This window comes from Diadema antillarum, unplaced genomic scaffold (genome assembly GCF_040938485.1).
Source record: "Diadema antillarum isolate AM-2024a unplaced genomic scaffold, OU_Dant_1.0 seq00000451_RagTag, whole genome shotgun sequence".
NCBI lineage: Eukaryota > Metazoa > Echinodermata > Echinoidea > Diadematoida > Diadematidae > Diadema > Diadema antillarum.
The window spans coordinates 66766-91738 of record NW_027271424.1 but is presented as its reverse complement, the minus strand read 5'-3'; the positions used below and the strand labels follow the sequence as shown (position 1 = coordinate 91738).

The 24973-nt window shown below is 41.1% G+C and overlaps 1 protein-coding gene across 1 annotated transcript in view; it reads right to left on the bottom strand.

The window, feature by feature from the left end:
• The window catches only part of LOC139732809 (bone morphogenetic protein receptor type-1B-like), an 88124-nt gene that overhangs the window by 26589 nt on the left and 36562 nt on the right, over window positions 1-24973 (bottom strand). Inside the window, exon 2 of the mRNA XM_071643651.1 lies at window positions 886-1033. Coding sequence (XP_071499752.1) covers window positions 886-1033 — 148 coding nt within the window. The remainder of the gene's footprint in view (window positions 1-885; window positions 1034-24973) is intronic.

The following is a 24973-nucleotide window of genomic DNA, read 5'->3' as shown; positions in this document are numbered from 1 at the left end:
TGCCTCACTCCCGGATAATCTGCTGCCCCTGACGCCATCGTCTGAGACGTTCTCCCAACATTCCCGGGCCGAGACCTTGTTTTCGTTGGACAGCCTACAAGTTCGTAATAGGGACCACGGGCCGAAGCGCTGAATGCCTCTTTAAGCACCCTTTGCTGGCAATCAAAATATCACACGCTTCAGTCCCCCTAAAATCCAACCCCCTCTCTCCCATCTCCACCCCTCGCAGACTTTGCGTGTCTACGTGCCTCCCCAAAGATCTGCAGGGCACCGGCCATGAAATACCAGGCACAGCTCATCCTTCTTCCAATTTCGAATTGAGGTGGACGAGCTTTCCCCCTGCTGTCTTTGAGGATCACAAACACAACACAGGAAATCTTGGCATGCTCTCCTTAAAGCAAGACTGTCCATCCTTTTGGGTCCATCAGCAAAGGTGTGAAAGCCATTTTCTCCCCACCCACCTTGGGACTGTGAACTCCTTTTGACCTTCACATGATCTCTTCTCCAACAAACAAAAAGAGCAGAGCTATCACAGGAAATGATAATGCTGTATAAAGTAGCCATGAGGGCATGGCGTGTCAACCCTAACCATGGCATCTAGCTGCCACTATAAAAAATAAGTGTCTTCATCAGTCTCATTCCTAAAACAGAGGTGGACCTGGTTTCGATGACTAACGGCTGAATGCTGATGCTGAAAGGAGTAGAGACCACTTGCACAATAATGACAATAATGTAAAATGAAAACAAAGAGAAATGATAGCGATGATGATAAAAGAAAAATGAATGAATAGATAACTTTGAGAACTGAAGCACTGACAAACAATATGCCATTATTCTTGCCGTTGCAGCAATATCCAGAAATCCACCTGTCGAATGTCGCCATACCTGATAGGTGTCTCATGTTGTACTCCATCCTCTCCCGCCTGAATTTGGGCAAAGCACCACCCCCCTGGGCTGGGGTAGCAGGTGTTGTTCCTGGTCGTCTCTGGACAGTGCTCGTCACAGTAGCAGTACATCATTTCGGTTGCTAGTACTGTACAGAAGCAGAAATGTGGAGAAAAATGAAGAGAAGGTCAACAAGTAATCGACACCACTATTTCACACTGACTTCGACGAAATGATCAGTATTAATGTAATATGAATGAAAATTGTGTAAATATGGGCATAAAATAAGGTAATCCGTCTTTGTATCGTAGCAAAAAGTTCATTAAAATGCCTAGCCCATATAACGTAATACAGTTGTACTGATGTCATGCTTTATCAGTAAAACTCTTTGGTTATCACAATGATACATCCAATTGTATCTCTCCCTATATTCCTTCTGTCCATCTGTCTGTCTGTCTGTCTGTCTGTCTCTCTCTCTCTCTCTCTCTCTCTCTCTCAATGTTAATTACAGATTTGAACTGTTTGACTAGATGCAGTCATATGCCATACCCGCAACCTTTCTACAAATACCGCCATCTTTTTTCTTGGAGGATGAAAATACGAGCTTCCAACACTCACTTCTAGCCTCCGAAACCTGCAAGGTGTCAAACGCATGCCAGCCAACAAAGGCTTCAATTGCAAACTTGATGTTTCAATCACCGACATGTTTCGGAGTGAGAAACTCCACGAATACATTAGTCCAAATGAGAAAATACGGCAGCGTACAACCGGGTTGGATGCATGTCACACAGAAAAAAAAAAAGAGAGACAGGGGGAAAAAAAATCCTCATCGATTACAAAGTCTCGAGATTAAGAATTGATCCGCCACACAGGCACAGCAAAAGGCCACACTTCCAATGCAGTCTGCGCACGTAACAAATCAACGATTGGATTCACCGATACAAACTCTTTCGCTTCCTTCGCGCTCAAAGCAGGGCGAGTAAGAAAGTAGGATTGTACCCTCCTGAACTAGAATAACAGTGTCATGATACCACAGAGGGTCCCAGAAAGGCAGCCCAACACAGGTTCATGTGGTATTGCTTCGGCCAGGCAGTCAAAGGCGTCAAATGTTCCACCAAAACAAGACGACTCGTAGCGAAATCTGATGCATGGTTTCGCCTGCTCTAATTTTTTTTTTGACGGCAGGTTCACAACTCCTTCTCACAAACAAAAACAAACCACTGCAGCCCTCTAGAGGTATATTGCTGGATGAAAGTCATCTTACATACTCTCTGAATGTATAATTGAAGCACATCTGAATAAAGGTAATCAACATTATTACTCTTCCATTTTCTATTTACTGCACTTTTTTATTGAGTAGCTAGTATGAATTTGTAAGTTATGGTTAATAAACACACCTGTTGAAGAGCACATGAAATCAATTTAACACAATAAATGCACTGATTTGGGTATAGACTACCTGCATGGGGTGGTGGTGGGGGGATGGCAATACCTACAAAACAGCGACATTGACAGTTTTAGTGTTCCATACCTTCATAGTATCGCATGTAGTGGTAAGCCATCTTGATGTTGAGATTTTTTGTGTATGCTTTTTATACCCAGCCGTCACACAGAAATTATCAGTTTGGGTCCACGCCAAAGTCCAGTAGTGACACTGAGATCCCGTACTGTTGAGCAAGTATCTTTATTCCATTACATGGCCTCCGAGTGCAGAGCGTCTTCGCTATATAGTCGTCTTCCTCGCTATCTTCCTCTGAGCAGTAGAGATGATCGGGGGGAGGAATTGTGGAAGTGAACTCTACAAAAGTCTTGCCAGGAACTGACCGAAATATGCGCAAGCCCCGCGCTTTAATAGCATTCAACCACTCCACTTGCGAGTCAATTCCAAACGATGAGTAATTCATACATAAATTCAATGCTGTTTAAAAGCTCCACATGTGCATGCAAATGTGCGCGGGAAAATGCTGGCATTCTCTGTCTCTCTTTTTTCTTCTTACACAGACAGAGGGCCGTTTACTGTCAGGAAAATGCATCCATTCATTCACAAAGATGATAAGTTGCAGCCCCTGAGCCATCACTCGCTTCTTTGCCAGGCTATCTCTGAAAGAGAGCTCCACAAATGTAATTCAACTGCATGTTTCCTCTCATTCAAGCTCATCTATAAATCTCTGCTCTCTCTATCTCTCTATATATCTCAGTCTCCTTTTCCTATGTAAAAAATAAAAAATTTGCAATGGGATGCTACTGTACACTGTAGATCTGTTCTCCGGAAAAACAGAAGCATCATCAAATCTTTGATGGCATCCTAAATTACTTGTGCAGGCTTTCCTATACCGGCATGTACCTGCATCTTTATACTTTATAGGTACAGTCATATGCAGACTGGATTCCACATTCCATATTGTCGCTGGGGTGACAAGACCTTGTAGGTGTATCTGCAAATTTGGTGAAAATGACTTTTTTGGATTAATGGTCAAATAATTAGTTGAGTGATGTCTTGCCCAAATCCTATCTGTCTTAACCACAAAAATGAAGCCACCACGGCGTGTCAAAGGAAAGGCTATCCCATTCACCACAGTGCTTTGGCCGCCATGTTTTTTTGGCTCTTCTGAACATTTAACATTTTGTAGATACGAGGTCTTGTCATCCCAGCGACGATATGTGTGTATAATCTTAATACATTGTAAGTTTCATTATCATTAACTCCATGTCATCTGCTTTGGCATTCTTCTCCATGCGTCATATCATTGTCAAACTACAATGCTATGCAGCCTGTGCTATTCAACAACCCCATTTGCAAGTCAGTTTCAACACACAAAGCTGTATCACGACATCATATACCACAGTATTCATCTTCCAGAGTATGACTATTTTGATTCCACCTCAACGTAGAACTGAATGTAGCATACAGTACAGTAGGAGTACATATTGGCCACCTGATGTACACCAGCCGCAAAATTGTCTGCAGCCATAGATGAAATTACACATCGATTGTAATATGGATGCTCCTCATTTGTTTCCATCAAAGCGTTAAAGGGGAGGTTACCCCTGACAGACCTACTGTACAAAAAAACACACACAACAAAAACAACATAAGAAGAATGACAAGCAAAACAGACTAGTGGACAACAGAATGACATCATACATTCAGAAATGTCCAAACAGTTTGAATATCCACTGGCTATAAACTATCATATGTTATAAAATGAGTTCAAGAATGTAGCCAATAGGAAGCGCTGAAATGAGTCACATGTGCGTGCATTATTTTCTTCAGGTATGCACTAAGAAGAGTCTCTCTTCCACCTCCCTGGCCTGACGTACGTCACAATGTTCACACTAGCAGTGCGCACTCAATCAGTTGTTACAAGTGCATCACGCGCTACTATACGCGCTGTCAATCCTGTAAACAACTTCTAGTTCGGGCCGCGGGCTGCCACAACAGCCGGCGGCCTTTCTTGTGCATGAACAGTACGTGGCGTACGTATACTCTTATACGTACGTACAGTACTTATGTGCGGGATTTCCGAGTGCGACGTGCGTAAATGTTTGGGACGAACATCTTCGGACATCTTGACTTTTGAGCGAGTGCTACATGTAGCTGACTGGTATTGACCCACAAAGGTACGTGAATAATGCTGTTAGTTTTCGACCCATTTTATAAAACAAATGATGCACAGGATTATTTCGTGGCGTTAGTGAAGGTGCGGCTCACTCTCGAGTATTGACAACGGTTGCAAACATGCACTCGGCTGCGCCTCGTGCATGTCGCACCATTATCAATACTCTCGAGCGCGCCGCACCTTCACTAACACACTCTATCCTGTGCATCATTAGTATAACATCTTATCTGGCCTAGTGCAGACACTCAAGAATAGACATCATCATCATACAATCTTTTATATTTCCCTTTAGTGCATTTCATGTATGACACAGGATCTGTGTATTACACACACTTCCTCCCAGAGAAAAATGTTTGTGTGTGTGTGTGTGTGTGTGTGTGTGTGTGTGTGTTTTGTTTTTTTCCATCTTTGCACAAGATACTGGTTGCTACTAGTGTCAGTGTTTGCTACCATCACCAACCTGCTTTGCTGGACCATGCACTTTTTTTTTGAATAATTTATAAAATAGTACTGTAAGTTTGGTTCACTTGCATAACACCACATTTCATCTCACATCAAGCTAAATTATGAAAAAGATGCCTAATACATTTTTTTTTTAATATTCAGGACAATAATACTTCTACAAGGCAGCTGATAATTCTAACATTTATGCTGATTTTTGCACCTAACTTGAATGCCTTTTTTGATAAATGGGGGGGGGGGGTGGTTACATGTCACCTTTTGTTCCCAATGCTTAGTCCTATATTGTCAAATGAAAGTAACAGACAATGACATGTATAGGATGGCTGTACCAAGTACATTTATGACACCTGGCAAGTGTCAGCTCTTCATTGTTCAGTAGTCAGGGTTGATAACACACTTTGACCGTAACATGGGCACTCCTTGTTATTGCCCTCGATGAATGCGGAGCTTCGTTGAGCTGGCAATTGCGTCTGACAGCTCAATATGAGAGAGCTACAAAACGCTCATTCAACCATACTGCTAGATTTATGTGTCGCGAGGAGATCGTTGCTTATGCAACGATGTATGAAGTACAATAGAAACTGCAATCCCAGCATCAACAATGCCAGACATTTTTTCCCTTATATCCTCCTTTTTTTTTTCTTTTTGTGAGGGCTACGTTTCCCACAAGTAAACTAATCATTGTCCATGCGATGCCTCTTGGCAGAGCTGAACTCTGTAAGCTGAAATCATGTGGGGAAGCAGATGGCACAAGGACCAGAGTGCTTAAAAAAAGGTCATTTAAAAAGCAGCCATATTGGTACACCCAGCCAAGATTGCACCAACTGCTTTTTGCAGGGGGCATTCAGTATCACTTGCCCAGTTTGTATGAAAAATATTCTACGTCGTGTGCAGAATGCAATGACACAAACTGTATGTTGTAAATAGCGACTCTGTGGTGACCTCACTTTTACGATTCTAAGAATTGGAAGCTAAGGGCAGGCATCTTTCTCGTGCCTTCAAGATGAAAGGTTCCTTTATCAGCTCCAAACTTGTAAGGTGTTGTACTGATGTATGAAAATGCCAGAACTGAATACATCCATTACATGATTCTTTACTGCGATATCTGCTGAGTAATGATAATCTTTCATGAAACAAGTTCTGTGGAATACAGACCATAATGTACAGTATTTTACTGTTGCTAACTTTCAATTACAAAAACGTGCTTCACGGCAATATCCATGCGCGCACACGCATTTTTGTGGTTGTTTGTCATTACACGGAGGGATGACAGACAGCAGGGCTGCCAACATCCAACCATCAAAGGGTGCGCTTACCTAAAAAAAAATTTTCATGAGGCAGAATCATAATCCTAGCAAAGGCATTTGAGGTATTTTGGGTGGTAGACAAACGAAACTGTTTAAATCTCTAATTAAGAAGCCAAGATCATCCTGGAGAATACGTGCCATAGGTTACGAAAAAGAGAGCACCTCAGTTGACCTCTACTTCCCTGGTCCAAAGGCAAAAAGCAGCTCCACAGCGAGTCTCTTGAATCACGATTGTAGATGTCTAGATAAACGTGGCACCCCAAGAATCACGTTTCAAACCACGTTCATAAACGGCATTCGAAACACGCTTTGAAACATGATTCTCTCTCTTGAGTTAGATGAACACAGCCAAAATCAGGCAGATTCCAAAGAGCAGTGGGGGAGGGGGATGCTGGCATGTTATACATGCATCTCAATGAAAACAAATAATTTCTCAAATCAGGGAGATTCTTATATTCTCTTGTCCAGATGACGAGAAGGGACATTTATTGAAGTTTTCAAAAAGCCTCCTGCAGAATGAGGGAGACTTTAGTAGCTCTGCAGACTGACTCGCAGATAACAGTTTTGCTATGACCCCCATCCCCACCCCTCCCCCCCCCCCAAAAAAAAAACAGATAAAAAATTTTGCTGGTAAGTCATATATTAAAGGGCTGATACATTCCAGGATATCTTAACACCCCCTTTGTCCACTGACGGTGCTTCATGTTGTAGCTAAGTACACGTACACGTACACAGATACTATATGAATGAAACATGATTTGACAATGACTACATTGTACATTCACTAAAGAGGAAAGATATGACAAGGTTATAACAACAAGATCAATTTGCCAATTAGACACAAGAGATCACAGAGAATATAAATTTTGCTAAATGATGTCAACCACAGGTAATCTACAACATCTGCCATTGAATAATGGAAAGAATTTAAGGGCACTTTTGTGTGTGTGTGTCTTTCCTCCGTCAACTATTTCCCAGAATGCCATTGCTTGTATTCTTTTGTGTTGGCGAGAAGGGAATTTCTGACAGGATTCTCACACCCACCACAGGTGAAACTCTCGAACAGTGCAACGATTACGTCCATCAAGCATCTTCTTTGCGGGATGCGATTGAAAGAGAGAAAGAGATAGAAAAGGAGAGGATTCTGAAGTGTAACACGATCTCATAGGTGTGCTCTGCACCTAGGTGTTCTGCTAGATGCTTACGATGACCGCTCTCAGAAAATTTCAATGCAAATTCAGGTATTACTCATCCCCTTCAAAGGAGGGAAAGCGTGACTTTTCCCTCGATTCCCCCACCTTTTTTTTTTCTGTCATCCCGATAAATTAAGGCACCAGGTAGAATCGTGATGCTCTAACCTGACTAAGCAGGTGAGTATGTAGGTCAGGGGAAGAACCATTTGCTTTTTGCGTTGTTTTGTTTCACTTTGTTTTTTTTGTTGGTTGTCAAGCCATCTCATCATACTTGAGTGGGTCACCTGTTTTTGTTATGTTTTTCTTTCCTTCCTTTCTCTTTCACACTTCTCTTCTCCATTTTCCTTTCCCTCAGCCAATCTTCCTTTCCTTTAGCTGCCTTTCTCATCTTTCAAGAGTTACATGTTTTATTTATCGTCCGTTTCACTTCTCTGGTTGTAAAACACTCAAAAGTAAAAAAACTTTAGATCCACTCTTAGATCTGCATGATGTCAGTGGATCACTTTTGCTAATGCACTGTGAGCATAATGGGCAGCAGGTCTGCTCTGTATTAGAATTTGTATTTTGTGCTGGTTATTTTGTGGGTATCGCTGTTTTCTTTCATTCAGTGTTGACAGCAATAATTTTACCTCCTATTTTTCACTGCCATCAAACACACAATCTTATTCAGTCTAGCAACAATAATTCATTTCATGCTGACTCGCTTTCTTTATCTTCATAGAATAGTCAAATTACAGCAACTGTATGGCAAATATGTTGAATTACTGAGATTATGTTGCATACTCAGAGAGTTAAACCCTCATCCCCCAAGTAAGGAACATAGGAAGAAACTGTTTAGAAATGCTCTGAAATAAAGCTGTAAATTTCTAAAGGGCATAAACTATAGGGATACATTCTACTGAAATGCGAGAGATCTTGATTCTTTATAAAAACTTTAATATCTTCATTGAAAGCATGTGCTTCTAATTCTACCTCTGAAAGCCCTCAACAGGTTGCAATTTCTCATTTACAGAGAGAGAGAGAGAGTATTCCAGTTCGGGTGCTGAACATATGAATGCATAATCTCAGTCAGATTTGTTTTGCTTTTTCATTAGAACATTGTGCGTATTTACAGTATTCACAGCATTCTGGTGTTGAAATCTATGTCATTCTCTTGTCAGACTTTCCCCAGTAGTTGTGCTTCATATTCCATATTAACATCATAACACATTTCAAAGATGTATTGTGCTCTTTTACGAGACAGAAATATTCAAAAGAAACATTTGTCATCGTTAAAAGAAGGGGCAGTCTCATTATGGAAGTGTGAACGTGTGAGGATTGTTGTTCTGTGGCCCATTAAATTGTCTGTACAATGAAGCCTTGGTGATTGGGGGGGGGGGGGGGGGGGGTTACTACGAGTGCATGGGGTAGGGGGGTAGCCTATGCACTTGTCTACAAGTAGAGGTGTAACTGGTGTCTACACTCCAGAGAATCATATTTCCCCCCTCTATCTTCCACATCCATCCCCAAAATCTTCCTAAAAACTCCTGGTTACCCCCCATTTCCCCATCTATTCCCACATGCACCTCCCTGCTCTTCCCTCCCCCCCCCCCCCAATCCCATCATATTAGCTGTTGCTTGACAAGGCATCTCCTAAACCGATCGCATCATTCTCCATCAACTCCCCGTGTGCCGTGCCGGGGCAAGGTGAGGGGGATTACTCCTGTCAGAGGAATCAAACGATGAATTCTAGTGTAACGTCCAGAGTAAATAGCCGAAGATTGCCTCCTCCCCCAGCCCCATGGCAGATGCATTATCCCCTCTCTCTTCTTTCAATTGTGACTCCAATCCCATCCAACGCCTCTCATCTCCCCTCTGTATTATCATTATTCTCGTGCCATCACATTTCTTCCTCTCTCTCTCTCTCTCTCTGGAAATGATGACTGACAAGGAATGTGGAAATGAAATATAGTCAAATTGAAATAATTGTGCAATCACACCAATGTGCACATACTAGCAATTGCAAAATTCACCTACAAAAGTCTGAAATAGTCCTGAAAAAAAAAATAAGCCAACAAAAGAACACCCATGCAAAGTGTACTGTACAACTTCCCCTTGCCTGAAACATGGCCAGAACATTCACACAAACTATCAATATGATACACAAAAGACATCCAGCACAGGCTGAACATACACAGGCTGTTAGAAGCATTCAAAAGACCTTCCAGGCTCAAAAAGACAGGTACATGTGTATTTGTTTTTGCTTGAAAAACAAATACCAATATCTAAACTATGGCTGTAAAGAGAAAACCAAGAAACAAAGGTGTTCACAGAATTCATCAAACATATTTACATGACCAATGTGAATTCACTGTACGACTTTGGCTGTTTGTGTATGTATAATACCTTTTAGAATGATATCCGTATTTTCAATGCTTAATGCATCAAAATCATCTGGACCACTGTATCAAAACTGTTTAAGGGGACTTTTGCTTCAGGATGGAAGTGCTGTACAGCACAGAGTTTAGCAACTGTGCTTGTACAACTTACCATCTCATTATAGCACTTTCGCAGAGGTACAATACAGTGCAATAATAATGATAATATTAACATTGATGATGATGATGATGATGACAAAGTGGCATTTCATCAATCAGGTACATAAGCAAAGAAAAACATTTCTAATGTTTATATGAGCATCACTATTCAAAATGAAGGAGTACAGAGACTATGTTGAATTGACAATATCACCTGTACTCTGTCCGTTGGGACGTTGATAATCTCAGCTCCCGATGAAGAAAACACAATATCCGTGCTCACAGGGCGATTACTGGAAAGCTTCTAGCATTGTTTTTTCCTCTATCGAGCAGTCCACTTGCACGGATCAATGGTTTATTTCAATCAGTACCCAACCGCACAGATTTCCCTTACACACTTCCTCCACGCTTTTCCAGAAATCTACATTTGGCTGTCCTTATTGCTCTGATGTAGCTTCAAGCTCTCCCACAAGCAAACAGTAACATGAGACGTTATGTGACGAAAGAAACAGAACATGCAGGTATTTAAAAAAAAAAAATGAAACCAGTGCAGAATGAAGCAATGAAACTATGCTTGATGATAAACTTGACGGGATACTGCAAAAAACACAGTGACCTGTGCTTTTCCTGTTTTGAGTCATCGCAATTAAACAGAACTGGAAATATATATGCATACATTACATTTTCTCTGTATTTCACATTTTTTCCTTCTTGTTTGTTGAAGACGCGCGACCGCATTTGACCTTTTCACTTCAGATTCAACAGAGCTTAATAAAATAAAAATTACATAAGAAACTCGAAACGTATGTGAGCAACAGTCAAGACATACTCAAATGCCTGAAATCGTAAAGACAGGGAGAGAAAGAGAGAGCGAGAGAGAGAGAGAGAGAAAGCAGGACAGAGAACTACAACCACATGAGCAAATACTTCTCTGTGTTCAGAGCAATGGGATGAAACAAATTACCAATAATCATTATATAAAATCATATCTCACATATTATTTTTTTCTTCTTCTAGAACAGACAGAGGCCACATTTTACTCCATTCACATTTACAACCAACTCTGAAATTACCTTTCCTCTGAAGGCACTATTTGTCTTGTCTCTCGCAGTTTCCGAATATTTCCTCTCCCGAAATGTAACCGCCGTCGTTACTCCCGCCTCTCACGACCATCACCAGTTCTGCAGTCAAGTTTACACATACTCCCCGACAACCTGTCACACTCCAGCACATTACCAAAATAAACAGGTCTCTGTCAGTCCAATCAAATCCATGTTGGCTAAAGAGCAACAATGTTTTCACTACTCAAATTCATGTTCCCTCCTTGAAACATTATCCTGATCACTCTCTCCCTCTTTTTTTTTTTCCTCTCTTTCTTTGTATGTCTGTCTGTCTGTCTGTCTCTATTTCCCTATTCTCTCTGCTTGAGTTTTGCTTGTTTTATCTCTAGGAATGTAGCATTTGATTGCTTGTATCTTAATCATTTGGAACTTTATTTTCCCGCATGAACAAGACTAAAAAAAGAAAAAAAAAGAAGAAGAAATCTTACGCATATGTAGATGGTCTTTACATCCCAAGGGTAGCCTCTTCAGTGTTTAGCATTGCCAGGTACCCATTTCAACACCTAAGTCGCAAGGGCCCTCACAGACCACATCTTGTCTAAAGTCGTAAACACTTAGCCAGGACTAGAACTTGGGATCTCCTTTTGAAAGTCAAGAGTCTTCTCCACTATACCACAGTGTCCCCATTATTTAAATACATATTACATTATGCCAGAAGAAAAGTGTTTAAAAGAGAAAATGGTTTATGTATATAGCCTGTAAACTTCTTACATGATGTTTCTACAAAACATTCCATTATTCATCATTACGTAAAACAATCACTCTAGTCATTGGCCACATCAATTGGGTTTATTTACAATCAAGCAGCATTTTGCAAATCTGTGTTACTTTTAGCAATCCATCGACAAAAAAAGGCATAGCAATTTGTACAACCAACTACTATGAATGCTCAGTCCCACTTACGCATTTTTGCAACCACATAAAACATAGTAGCATTTTGATTTAAACACAAACCAGAGGCCAAGGCAACAACACACCAATATCTGATTGTCAAAAAGGAATATCAATAGTTCAAGACTGCAATTTGCAAGTGTGCCAAATTACATTCCTCATTATGATACACTTCTGCATTTTAAGGCAGGTTAGAAGTGTATTACATTAGTAGAACTTTGCTAAACATTTTTTCAGCAAAGTTCATGACAGCAAAATGTTTACAAACATGTTTTGCTCCTTTGCGATTTTCATTGTATTTCATTGCATTTCATCAGAAATGCTTTGATTTTAGCTGCCGAACTGGTAATCATATGTGTAACGTGTGTGTGTGTGTGTGTGTGTGCATATAGGGGGCGTAGATTAGTCATTAAGTTGTCACAAACTTAAACAGCTTTTCCTTATTTGCACTGATGCGCTTTCACCTGCAGAAATCGTCGGGAGCACTCGCCTTCATACGTGACTCACGGCAGAGACTCACATTACATTTGCAAATACTGGGAGAGGAATGCGACGATTGGAAAGAGCTGCTGCTAGGCAGTGCAGAGGGGGCTTCCCAGCCAAGTCCATATTCCCAATTTCATTAATTTCTGCAAATTTCACTTTCAAGAAGTTGAGATGTACGGTACACACCGTCGTGTCCTCTGACTGGTCACCTCTCTTACAAACTGTTATAATGTACACTCCTCTTTAGAATGCTCTGCCGAAATGCTCTCGGGCATTCAAGAGGGAGGTGGCTCTAAAGAGGATTGGGGAGGAAGGGGGGTAATAATGATGGGAAGAGGATAAGGATTACAGAAGAAGAGTGCCAATTCTTGCTGAATGTTTGACATTGATTTTTTCAGGAAGTTTTGGAGCTGGTTGGTATTGGCAGAATGCATTTAAGGGAACATCGCCTTGAGTGTCTACCGCAGATGCAATTTGCAACTGACATCATGAGATCGATTGATGTGCAAAAGCAGCATGAAATTTTGAGGTAAAGGAAAAAACTACAGCTAAAAAGCTATTCAGTGGTCATCTTCATATCTTCTCCATTAATGGAAAAAAAGAAAACTTCAAAAGTCACCTTTTTTAGGAGAATGCAACCCCACCCTATTTCATGTAAACTACACGAAAAGCACAAGCAAATATTATCAGATGGAATGCGAGCCATTCTCATTAGAGAGAGATTACATCTGCAAAGAGAAGGCAGATCTTTCACAAGGAAACCAGGCCAGTCTTGCTGCACATGATGAAAACAGCACATTTCCTTCTCCGCTGCGGGATTTATCATCACAATATTCCTCCTTCCAGGGACCCTGGAAAGGGATGGGCTTTCACACTCCCAACATCTCATCCTCATCTTTGGTATCTCCTGCATCATTACCACCACCCATCTCTCCCTCTCTCTCATCTTCTTTTCTCTCAAAACAGCACTGGCAGGAGCAGAAATTAGACAGCCCTGCCCGCCAGTCCCGAATCAGCACTCGGAAGGCTCTCGGCAAAATTATATCAACAGTTTGCGTCCTGACTGTCCGTCAATCAAACCAGGGCATCCTCGAGAACTAGTTCATCAAGTGTTCATTTTCTTGCACTTTCTCCATGGTCTTTTCGGACCATCTCCATCAATTATATCTCCCCTCCACAAATGTTGCACTCTGAAGGCCTTTTGGAGGCACTTCACACGACATCGCACACTCAATCATTCAGACTATCAAAGTATTGAATTGGACGGTTTGATGTCTTCCTACTAAACTTGAAGAAAGAGTTCCACATAATATTCCAGAATCAATCTTCGAATTTGATCATTGGCGCAGTGAGATCTATCTTTCTGCCACTGTATCTTGTTTCTGCTCCGACATTCTCTACTCACTCCCCGCGCATCTCTCGCAATATCAATTTTATCGCCCTCTGCTCAAGACAAACCAACTCTCATGTACTCCTCTGACTTCCACCTCCCTTGTCTCATTCACTCCCCTTCCTCTCTCCCTTTCTCCTCCTTCAGAAAATTGTCAACAATTCAAATACCTGTCTGAATGACAGGTAAAGGTGAAAAAAAGTCAGCTTGTTTCATCACCTCTTGTTGTCAAAATATTGTAGAGGTAAAGAGTCATTTCAACTCATGGCTCCTGCAAATGAAAGGAGCTGAAAGATAGGTTAAAGGCAAGGGGAAGTTCAAATGTGCAGCACTACATTCCTTTAATGATCTCATGTGTTGTTGATATTGATGGGGGGGGGGGGGGGGAGGAGACGGGAGAAGAGGGGGAGGGGACGGGCTCTCATTTCTAAACTTTGATGGGTGTCTAGCTAAGATCTGCTAGAGGTAGGCAGCACTGCCATAAAGAAGGAAATAAATACAATACTGTTTTATCAAATATCAAACAACAGCACTGCAAGACACAGCAATTCCAGAAACCGAGTTGATTATTATAGATACTGTTTTCACTGGCCTATCAACACAATTTGGTTGTAATGTGAAGAACAGACATTTATCACATGAGATCAATGACAATTCTGTCACTGACAATGAAAATTAAATCTCTCCAAGAGCTTGTCGCAACATAAAAACCTAGACATCAAGCATGAAAGGGAGGATTGCATTCTGTACACTCTATCTCAGATGAAAGTCACTTATATTCCTCCCAACTTAATATAAGAAATGAAAGAAAATCCTGAGTGCATACAGAAGTAAAAGTCTGATCAGATTTGCTACAAACCTACACACGCCCAACAGCTAAAAGGGCAGGTGAAACTCACTGTGAGGCAAGTAGAAAGTTGCAACACTTGCCTATGATACTAACTTATTGGACACTTGTCCAATATGCCCTTTTGGAGGGGCGGTGAATAGTAATGTCAGGCTAATGGTTATTGATCTGCTTTCGTGGTGAACCAATTGACATGCAATACCACGGGGTACATGCACTATTGGGAGTAAAGTCACCCCAGTGGGAAGAAGCAAGGCCACTGCCACGAACTCCTCTCAACGGTGGGGAGAGAACATTTGTAAAGAGCCTTTCAGAGTGGCGGATTAGCTCCCACAACCGACTGCCGGTGAACTCCATAGACAACAGTTTGAGAGGCCAGGAAGTTTGGACTGCTAATAATGCGGCATGACAACTGTGAACATGTTTGCAGGCACGGTGCATGACCCCTCGTCAGAATCGACGCCCGCGATCCGACGGATGAGAACCACTTTTGAGAATCAATGTACTGAATATCCTCCGAACAATGATGGAACAAGTTTCCAGGTACACACCACTGATCCTATCTTGCTCGCATTGCCCAGGCGGAGAAGCACACTACCATAGCAAGGCAAGGAAATCATTATTACGTTTTCCTCATACACATTCTTGCCAGAACAATGAATATGATCTTTTACCCTTAAGTTCATTTACACAAGTCACCCCCCCCCCCACACAAACACAAAAGAATTGAGGGTGATACACACACACACACACAAAAATGGCTTCAGCAATGGCTGCTTCATTTCTTCCTGAATCAAAAGTCTTTGTGGAATGAAGCACTTAATAAATTGAACACAATTTGTTGGTCACATCTGAAGGAGACAAGAATGCACACTTGGCTATGCTTTTTGTTGTTTTTGAGAAAGAGGGTGTGATGGAATCCTACAAAATACTGTGCACAAAATAGTTCCTCACTTATTCTTGATGCACAGGCATTAACAAACATTGTAAACTTTGAAAGTAAATGAAAATGGCACAAAATCGAAAAGGGAAGCATACAAGGTAGGCGTATATCCTTATGTAGCTCACAGCTTGTGTTGTCTACTTACAAAGTCAAAATAAGTATTAAATACAAGACCAAGCTACATGTAAGCTCAGCCTTCTCAACTGTGTTTTAACAGTAAAACCATTCAGAAAGCAACAGTGTATCCCGTACTCAATTGGAAAACACATATAGGCGATTACGGAAATCTGGCAAGAATACGTGTTGAGAAACATGCATGGGAGGATTGTGATTCAAGTTTGCTTTAAGATTTACAAAAAAACAACAACAAAAAATTACTTGATATGCATGGAATGTGTTTCTTAACACCTTGAGAGAGAGAAAAAAAAAAAATCTACCCAGATTTACGCTAATCAGATTGACAGCATTACGCAAAGCAGCTTAAAACAATACCTTTGCCTGACTGGGCCACCATAATAAGATTGCTAAAGTGGAGCAGAATATGTGACAAGAGTGTTATGGCAAAAACAACAACAAAAATAAACCACAAATGCAAATAGGCTTACATGCACGACTTCAGTCTGACCTTCTTCATTCTCTGAATCAGTACACTGATGATCTAGTGTGTGTGGTGCCACAAAGCGTTTAACAAACAGCTGAACGTTCAATGATGTTTAAGATTCCGAGAATGCTTTAATACATAGGGGTGCACATCACGCACCTTACAAACTGTAGCTTGCACACATAGACCTTTGAGAGTAGCTCTTTCGCATAATATCACTTTCTGCTGATTACCAGTTTTGAGTCACCTGTAGGTCTACAGATTGAAACCATCCTCACACTTTACACCCACATTTTGCCTGAAGATGCACTTGAAAACGTTAAGTGTCAGACGTGTGTTTGCGCAGTTTCAGCTCAGACCGACAAACTGTTCATCTGCAAAAAGTGAAAGTGCATCTTTGAGCTACTGTATCTAGACTTGTGGTATCTTGCTACTGCCTTCAAATATTGCCTCCATCCACAGGCATTGCCAGTTATGTGACCAACAGGCCTGCATTCTGGTTTGTGTGAAGATGTGATATATTCCTCCAATTTTCCATTTCTGTTGATACTTTAAGTCTTTTTATTTTCTTTTTCATTTTTAAATCAAACTTGACTCACCTAAAATCCTCTATCAATAATATGTTACCAAGACTTTTGATATATTCTTAAAAGGAAATTACATTGTTGGAATGTAAGAATGTGCAGACCAGTAGCAAAGTGCAATGGAACAAAGTGCACTGGGACAAATCTCAAGAAGAAAAAATAAAATCCTGGCACGAAGTAAACCCTATCACGAATCCTCAATGACAAATTGACAAGGAAATGGAGTGAACAGCACATTGCTTGGCGAGTGTATGGACCACCACCACATACAATACTGGCAAATGTCTGCACTTGATGGTGTGAAAATGGCTCAATTCATGAGAGGGGCCGACTTGGTGCATTCATCAAACATTGCTCACTCAATGAGCTAGGGGTCGCCCAAATCAACTCGACACACATACTGCGGTGTCAAAACACGCCCTCCCTGCTACAATAACCCATCAAGCCCACTGTCACCCCGGTGACAGGCACACCGAGTCCCTGGCAGCGGGCTCTTGCTCCGAGGTCACAACCTGCACACAAGCTGACACCAGGGTGCCAGCACTTTAGACACTCTCTAGTCCAGAAACAGTGGGGGCAGAATGGTTACATAATGCTACCCACAAGTCTAGACTGCAAATCTGAGGAAAATACACCCCGGACTTTGAGGGATTAGTCAATACAATCTGTTGGCATTGGTAAACATGGAGAGGGAGCGCAAGAGTTTTTTTTTTCTTTCCTACGATAAAAGGTATTTAGACAGGTGTATTTGCCCTGAAAAATCTGGCAGGAACATGTTACAGGCAATGTGACAAAATTAACTGTGATTCACAGGGCCTACAAGGTAGTGGGGGGGGGGGGGGGGGGGCAAAACCAGAACAAGCAGCCTGTCGATATAATTTCCTTTGTAGAGCATTTGCTTATTGACAGCAATATAAACTTCCTCCTAACTCATCGGTCATATACCAACTGTAATACATCAAGGGAAAGTGACTATCAGTGATACAAAACTCCCAGGGCAAGTGAGCATTTTGTTTGGGCCAATTTGCATGAAATATTGACACATCAGCTAATTTGAGATAAGTCACTAACCGCATTCACATAATACTTAACAAATTACCACAGTTACAATCAACTAAATTACAGCAATCAGACACAGTTGATAGCTCACATGTAGTGTACAACACATGAAGCACCTTCAAGTGCAACAGAGAAAGTTGAAATCCCTCGAAAGATGACGCCTTGATATTACATACACTTTTTAATTTACCTTGCCTGGTATGGTGAAATCTAAACACACAAATGCAAACACTCACACTTGCCAATGTGGGCACATATGCCTACTTCATGAAAAACTACAAAGAGTCCTTGGCCTATTAAAAACAGTACGTTCAACGTGCAAATAATAGAACGCCAACATGCCAAAACAGTATTACCCATGAGGTCAATTTGCCAAGTGCAGTTCACTTCCTCCACAGGAACAAAAAAAAAAAAGTAAGGACTATTAAAGTAAAATCATATCTGTGGAGACTTACACTTCAGTGACTTGAATACACATCTTCACTGAAATAAGAGCACAACTTCCACAAACTTTGAGCTTTATTTTAGATTGAATACCCTAGATTAACAATATCATTACATATAATTCATTCCAGAACACAAAAGATACTTAACTCTATTATACAGGAAACATCACTTTGAGTGGTGCAAGGCACATGCAAAATAAATATCAGCTACAATAGCAGGGTGATGAAACCGGATCCAGCCTTGGGCAGATACCTTGACCAAACTGTCAGGGATCATCCAGGCTTGGTCATTCATAGTTCACACTTGGTAGTTGCTCTGGATCATAAAAGGGCAGCTTGGTTTCAAAACAAGTCTCCCATCCTACTCTCCATGCAGATGATGGGCAACCACAACTCATTCCCCTGCACAAAAAGACCATCGCTCCTAATTTGATGCCTTCTCTGGATGAGAGGGCATCCCCCGTTTCCCCAGGACACCGGGGGAAGAGGATGGTCAGTGGGTAACTTGAGATGACAAAGGGATGTGACTCTATTCGGTCATCCATTTTTTAAGTCTCCATCTCTAGTATAAAAGGGGTCTGCAATGTCACCCCTTTCTGCTAGTCTGACCTAGATTGCAAATTGAACTCTAATCAATACTCTATGGTCTCACACATCACGCATTCAAATTGGTGTGGTTGGTTTGCATGCCGAACACTTTTTTGTGTGCCTCTTTACCGGGAAAGAAGAAGCGGTGCTCTGCAGGAAATGAGCACTGAATGCCGTCTGACACTTTGGTCAGAAATCAAAATCAGTTCATGTCTGTATCTTCAAGAGATTGGCATTTAACATGGTTGCGCTCTGATGACTCCCTCGAAATATGTGAAATATGTACACACTCACACACTGTGGTTATACCACATGGGGAAACTACAGCAAAGAAAGAGGTAATCAATAACCAACTCCAAGATGGCCTATTATAGATATATAACTGTTACAAAACTATTGTTCTGAGAAACACTGATTACATTCATCCTAAATGGTAGAAAATGATAGAAAACACAAACTCTCTTTACAAAATTTGATTCATGTACAGCAACAGAAAACAGGAAAAGCAGTTCACCAAATCAAAGAATGTCCTTAGCGATTCTGATATGACGTCTCCTTTGAGAGAGAAAAAAATACCTACCATAATTTCACACAGGTTTGAAAGTGATGTTTGCTTCTAACTATAATTTGTCAAAATTTCGCTTTATGTGATGTCACATGATAGTGAAAAGAGCTATGTTTTATGATGCACATGCCTTCCTGGTTTCATCACATGCCTCAATTCTTTATCAATGTGATGTGAGGGATTGCTTCTATATGTAGTATTATGATGTACGTGTAGCTCCTCACAATACTGTCTTACAGGAAAATAAAATCTTTAAATGGACAAGTATTTGTCCCATGCCTGACAAGCTAGTAGAAGTGAAAGGTTTGGAGATGCTTAATGGTTTTAAACCTCTGTTAACAGGAACGAGTTTACCGATTAATAAAGATGCAAAGAAAGGGGCAGATCATAAAAGTACATGGTTAATTGGTAAGCGATAGATGTAAAGAATATAATCAAATGTCATCTCTTGATTCTAGTGGACAGGCATTGGAGAAAGACTGGGCCTATTACACATCGGTACATGTACAGTACATGTCACGCTAATCTGCGGCGGAGACATGTGCATTAGTCTTGTAACCCCTAACGTGTGAACAAGACATATACATGTCAAATATATCATATTCCCTCCGCATGTTGAAAGGTTATTTCAACAAACACCTCCCTTCCAGTGCTGCTGGATGAACATCTGTGCGTGATGGATGAGTGCACGTCCCAGAAGTTTGCATTTGCGAGACACGCGGCATTACCGCGGCGAGACTTCACGTGCTCATCTACGACCCATCTTCCCTTACAATATTTCTCTGAGAAAACTCATCGCGCTCGACCCCATTTTTTCTTCTCTCAAAGATGAAGTCGCAATCTCTGCCCCCCCCCCCCCACCTCCCTCCCCTTCCTTCTCCTGTTTCCTTCCTGCCCATGTGACAAATTGTGCCGCGGCTAGAATCAATCATCGCTAGAAAAACGCGGCAGCCACTGACCCCATCGTGAGGCTGTGGTGTGAGAATGATGAAGGGGTTGCGTTACATGAAGCTGCCAGTTGCTATGGTATATAGTGCAGGAGATGGCCCATTTTTACCCCTTCCTTTGAAAAACTTGAACCGACAAAAAGGGCCGACCAACCTAACTACCACCAAAAACTTTATGAAAACAAGACACAGATTAATATTTTTAGAGACATAATAAAGCAATGCTTAAAATGTTCCGTTAGGTAGGTGTGTGTGTGTGTGTGGGGGGGGGGGGGGGGGGGTTCTAGCATGCCTTGTAAAGTGTGACAGTGACATATTGCAGAAAATGATGATGTACAGATACATATTTACTACAGGCATTTTATATGTAAGTTTTTACCACTCCAATCAGTGTGCCATTGCCCCTTTTGCAGCTTCTCACACGAGAAACTCTTTGTAATATATCCTAGTACCACATACTATCAATGTCAAATATTGCAATCATAGGTTCATTCTACACTTACACAACTTCATTTCCTGTTACTGTCTAGAGTTCTTCAATGCTATCAAAATCCACAAACGTATGCAGTCGCAAATGGGACGCTGTACAAATAACACACACTGTACACTCGTACTACCTTTGCCTCGGCAGATATTAGTTTTATGCCAAGCTACACAGGTCTGTTCTACGACAGTCCCCAACCTTTCCACAATCCAATTAAAATCCTGTGGATTCTTTGCAATCCGCTCAGAATGTCATCGCCACACGTTTTGCAGGACCGACCGAAACAGCCCCCATTTATGTCCAGGCCGCGCACACCTCAGCCTCACCCCCATGGTGCGACACCCTTGCCTGCCCTGGAGGTGCCCAGCAAGCTTGACTTGTATCCTGAATAAAGTAATTTGCTCCTTGACACAAGAGGTAAACATCTACACCTGTCCAGCAATGTCACTTTCCTTGACAGGCCCCTTTGTTATCTCAAGAAATTTTCCCAACACCAACACATAAAGAAATTTCATACTAAATGTTTTCTCTGATACTCATTTGACCATAACACATTTTGCAAATAAAGCAAAAGCAACATAATTATATTTCGTATCTATCTATCCATACATCTCTCAAATTTCTCTCGTATCATATCTATCTTTCTATAATGTGTATACAGACTATATGTAGACACAAACACACATACAATCAATGTGTGCCATTTTCCTATTCATAGGTCTATGTTATACATATAGGCCTAATATACAAATTACAATGTATATGTTTACCTTGACATAAAGAAACTGACATGAATGCTTTGTTCACTTCGTTGACAAAGTTGCAAAGCCACAAATTTGCAGTACCAGTTATAAAGACTACAGCATAAAAGATAAGTGCTCAGTCCTCTGGATTCAAAATGATTTTCAGGTTTTTGGTCAATCTATCCTTTCACCCAGATTGTCATCATCTTATATTTTCTCTATGAGACTAATCTCACCGTCCTGCTACTGTTCCCTTTGGATAACCTGGAATTGGTCATCCAAAACCTTTTCATGTGAGATTACTAGTTACAGAGCATTGTGGTGTAGTATGGGACTGTAGTGACGACATCAAATATTGTGACCATGCTTCAGTAGTTTTGATATAAGCCACCTAAAAAGCACAAGGGCACTTAAGCCCAAACAGGGATGAGATCTACAGAAATGTTGTTTCTGTCCGTAGTTCAGTTGAGATGTGTTGCAAAGTCCCATGGTTCCTTTACTCCACAGGATCTCCCCCCCCCCCCCTTTGGTGGCTTGCTACAAACCACAAATTTTCATGTGCATTTTGATTTCATGAATTTCGCTAGAGCCAAGATTCAAATGCACATTAAAGTTTTTGTCTACACTATGCATTGAGTGCCAGTGGCAATTCACAGAAATTTCATGCCATGAAACTTCTTGCTTTACAGTGTATATCAATTAAAACGTTCTTGCATGCACTGGTAATGAGCTAGTTTTCGCTACCTTGCAGTTGCACATGAAGAAAGAAGTGCTTGGAGTGGCTGAGAGCAATGAAGCTCACACAAGACAGATACACGGCTAAAATGCATACAACACAGATATGCTGTGAGCTGCAGTAAATCCCCCCCGCCTCTGAATTCAGTGCTGACAACAGGGGGCTGCGCTACAGCAGTGTACAGATTGCAGAATACCTCAACAGAGCTATGGGCTGATGTAACAGCATCCATCTTTGGTAACTGTATCCCCATCCAAACAACAGTCAATGACACATTACAAGCACAGTCAGTCTACTATAGAAGTTGATTTGGAGTTAGACAATTATACAATTGCTAAGAGAAATTACGGCTAATTCACTTGTACTGTGGTCTAACATATCTCTTATGAGCTTGCTATGAATGTTTTGAATAGCTTACCCCAAACGCATGAGATAAATGTATCTGTACCCCAAACATGCGTTTCTGTCACATAATATGCATGGGCACACTTTCGATATAATAATACGCAAATGCACCTTCCTTATGCATATAAATCTGTCTGTACGAAGCATAGGAAGGTATCGCACCAACAAAATGTTGACTTCAGCATCTAACATCTTTAATACAGCCAGCAATGTACACGGTGCACACGACAAAGAGTCTGCAAGACGGCTGCTTCGTCAATATGCAATGAAAACATGAAATGAAGGCACATCCTATTCTTATTTTGTGAAATACAAATAATATCTGGTGATATCTGTGAGTCACCAATCAGAGAAGTTCAGACGCTTGCTTTTGTACGTTGCTGTATAAGCCTCTCCAAATGAGCCATGCTGTGGCTAAGCTATAATATGTACATGTGGGTCCCTAGTATGTACAAATATGATGTACATTTCGTACATCACAGAGCTGGAGATAAGCCAAAGAACATGGCATGTTTGTCAAGCTCTCTGCAACTTTGTCCTTGGTTTTCCACTCACTGAACACAGAGTTTACAGATTTCTTTAAAACAAATTTTTTTTTTGGTTATTTTGTTATTTTTATTTCATTTTGCTATTTTTATCTTATTTTATTTATTTATTTATTATTATTATTATTATTATTTATTTATTTTTTTTTTATTTTTTTATTTATTTTTTTTTTTGGGGGGGGGGTTTATTTACCCCTGGGCACAAATGATTTAGCAGTTATTCCAGACATGAATCAAATGCATTCTCTAAAGTAGGATGACTTCTTTTTTTTTCTTCTTCTTCTTCTTCTCCTTTTGCTATCTTTTTTCTAATGCTTTGAGTTGCTATAGAATGAGAAATATTGATCCGGCAGTCATGACATCATTGGCATCTGAATGCATACTCCACCTACATATTGTACATAATTATATGCAAGATGCAGAATGTTCAGTCCACTCTCGTAAGTAGTACACAGAAGACTTCCCCCTCAGATTTTCTTGCTACACATGCGTGCTGGCATAAATCCCTAGAAAGGCCAGACAAGGAAACAGACAAACAACACAACATTTTCTTACCTGCCACATAGAGTTTACCTCTGAGTGATTAAAAAGACAGCTTCATTCGCTGTCACTGTCCACACTCAATTGACAAGTTTTCTTGCTTTTTCTTTAGGCAAATGTCAGTCGCACATGACTCACGCAACTCTACATTCATCTGTCTTGATTAGGCCGCTACCCCTGACATTGCTGTATTAGCTATCAGACAAGGAGAATAAACGCATGTCAATGCAATTGAACTTGCGGGTAATCCCATCACGATCCATTGTTCAATGTGCAACTGAGGACGGAGTAAGCCACCCTCGTAAATCACGCAATTTGTCAGGCCCCGTCGCTGCAGCCAGCTCTGTACCAAGAGGGGAAAGTGACAATGTTCAAGCTGCATACCAGCCTGCACATTTCATACCCTCTGCAGAAGAGTCTAGCTAAAGAAGAAGAAGAAAAAAAAAAGGAGAAGCAAAGAACAGGATCCGACAGTGAGGAATATATGCACATTGCATCAATGGCAGGGGGCATTCTTATGGTTTGTCTGTCCTGCCACACGTGAAAGAAAAAACATATTCATTCCAAGTGTTCACGTGTCATAAGAGATGCCAAGAGCCTGGGGTGTACAGCAAATATAATTTGCAATGTGTAAAGTTGCACAAAGACCCACTTGATGTAATCGTTTCTGGGTGTACTTCATATCTTACACAAACTATGCACACACCGAGGCCAGTCCCTTCTTCAGAAATGCTTCACAAATATTGTGTGGTTTACACAAATCGGTCAGGAACTCTGCCACGACACCCTGAGTAATCGAAATCAAATAAAACATATTTCTCACCAAATATTTGTCAACCATCATCGAAGATATTTCAGGGACGAAAAGATAAATCTCGCTCCAAGTCGTTTGGCCGGCCCAGTACAGAATTTACAGATGGCAAGCGCAGGCATGCATAGAACATCCAACCTGAATCCTGGACGGGGCTCGGACTGACAAAATCTTGCCAAGCAGACTCGGTAAGTCTCGGCGCGACAATCAGCCAACCACGAGGGTACACTGGATGATGACTATGCACAGAATTGAAAT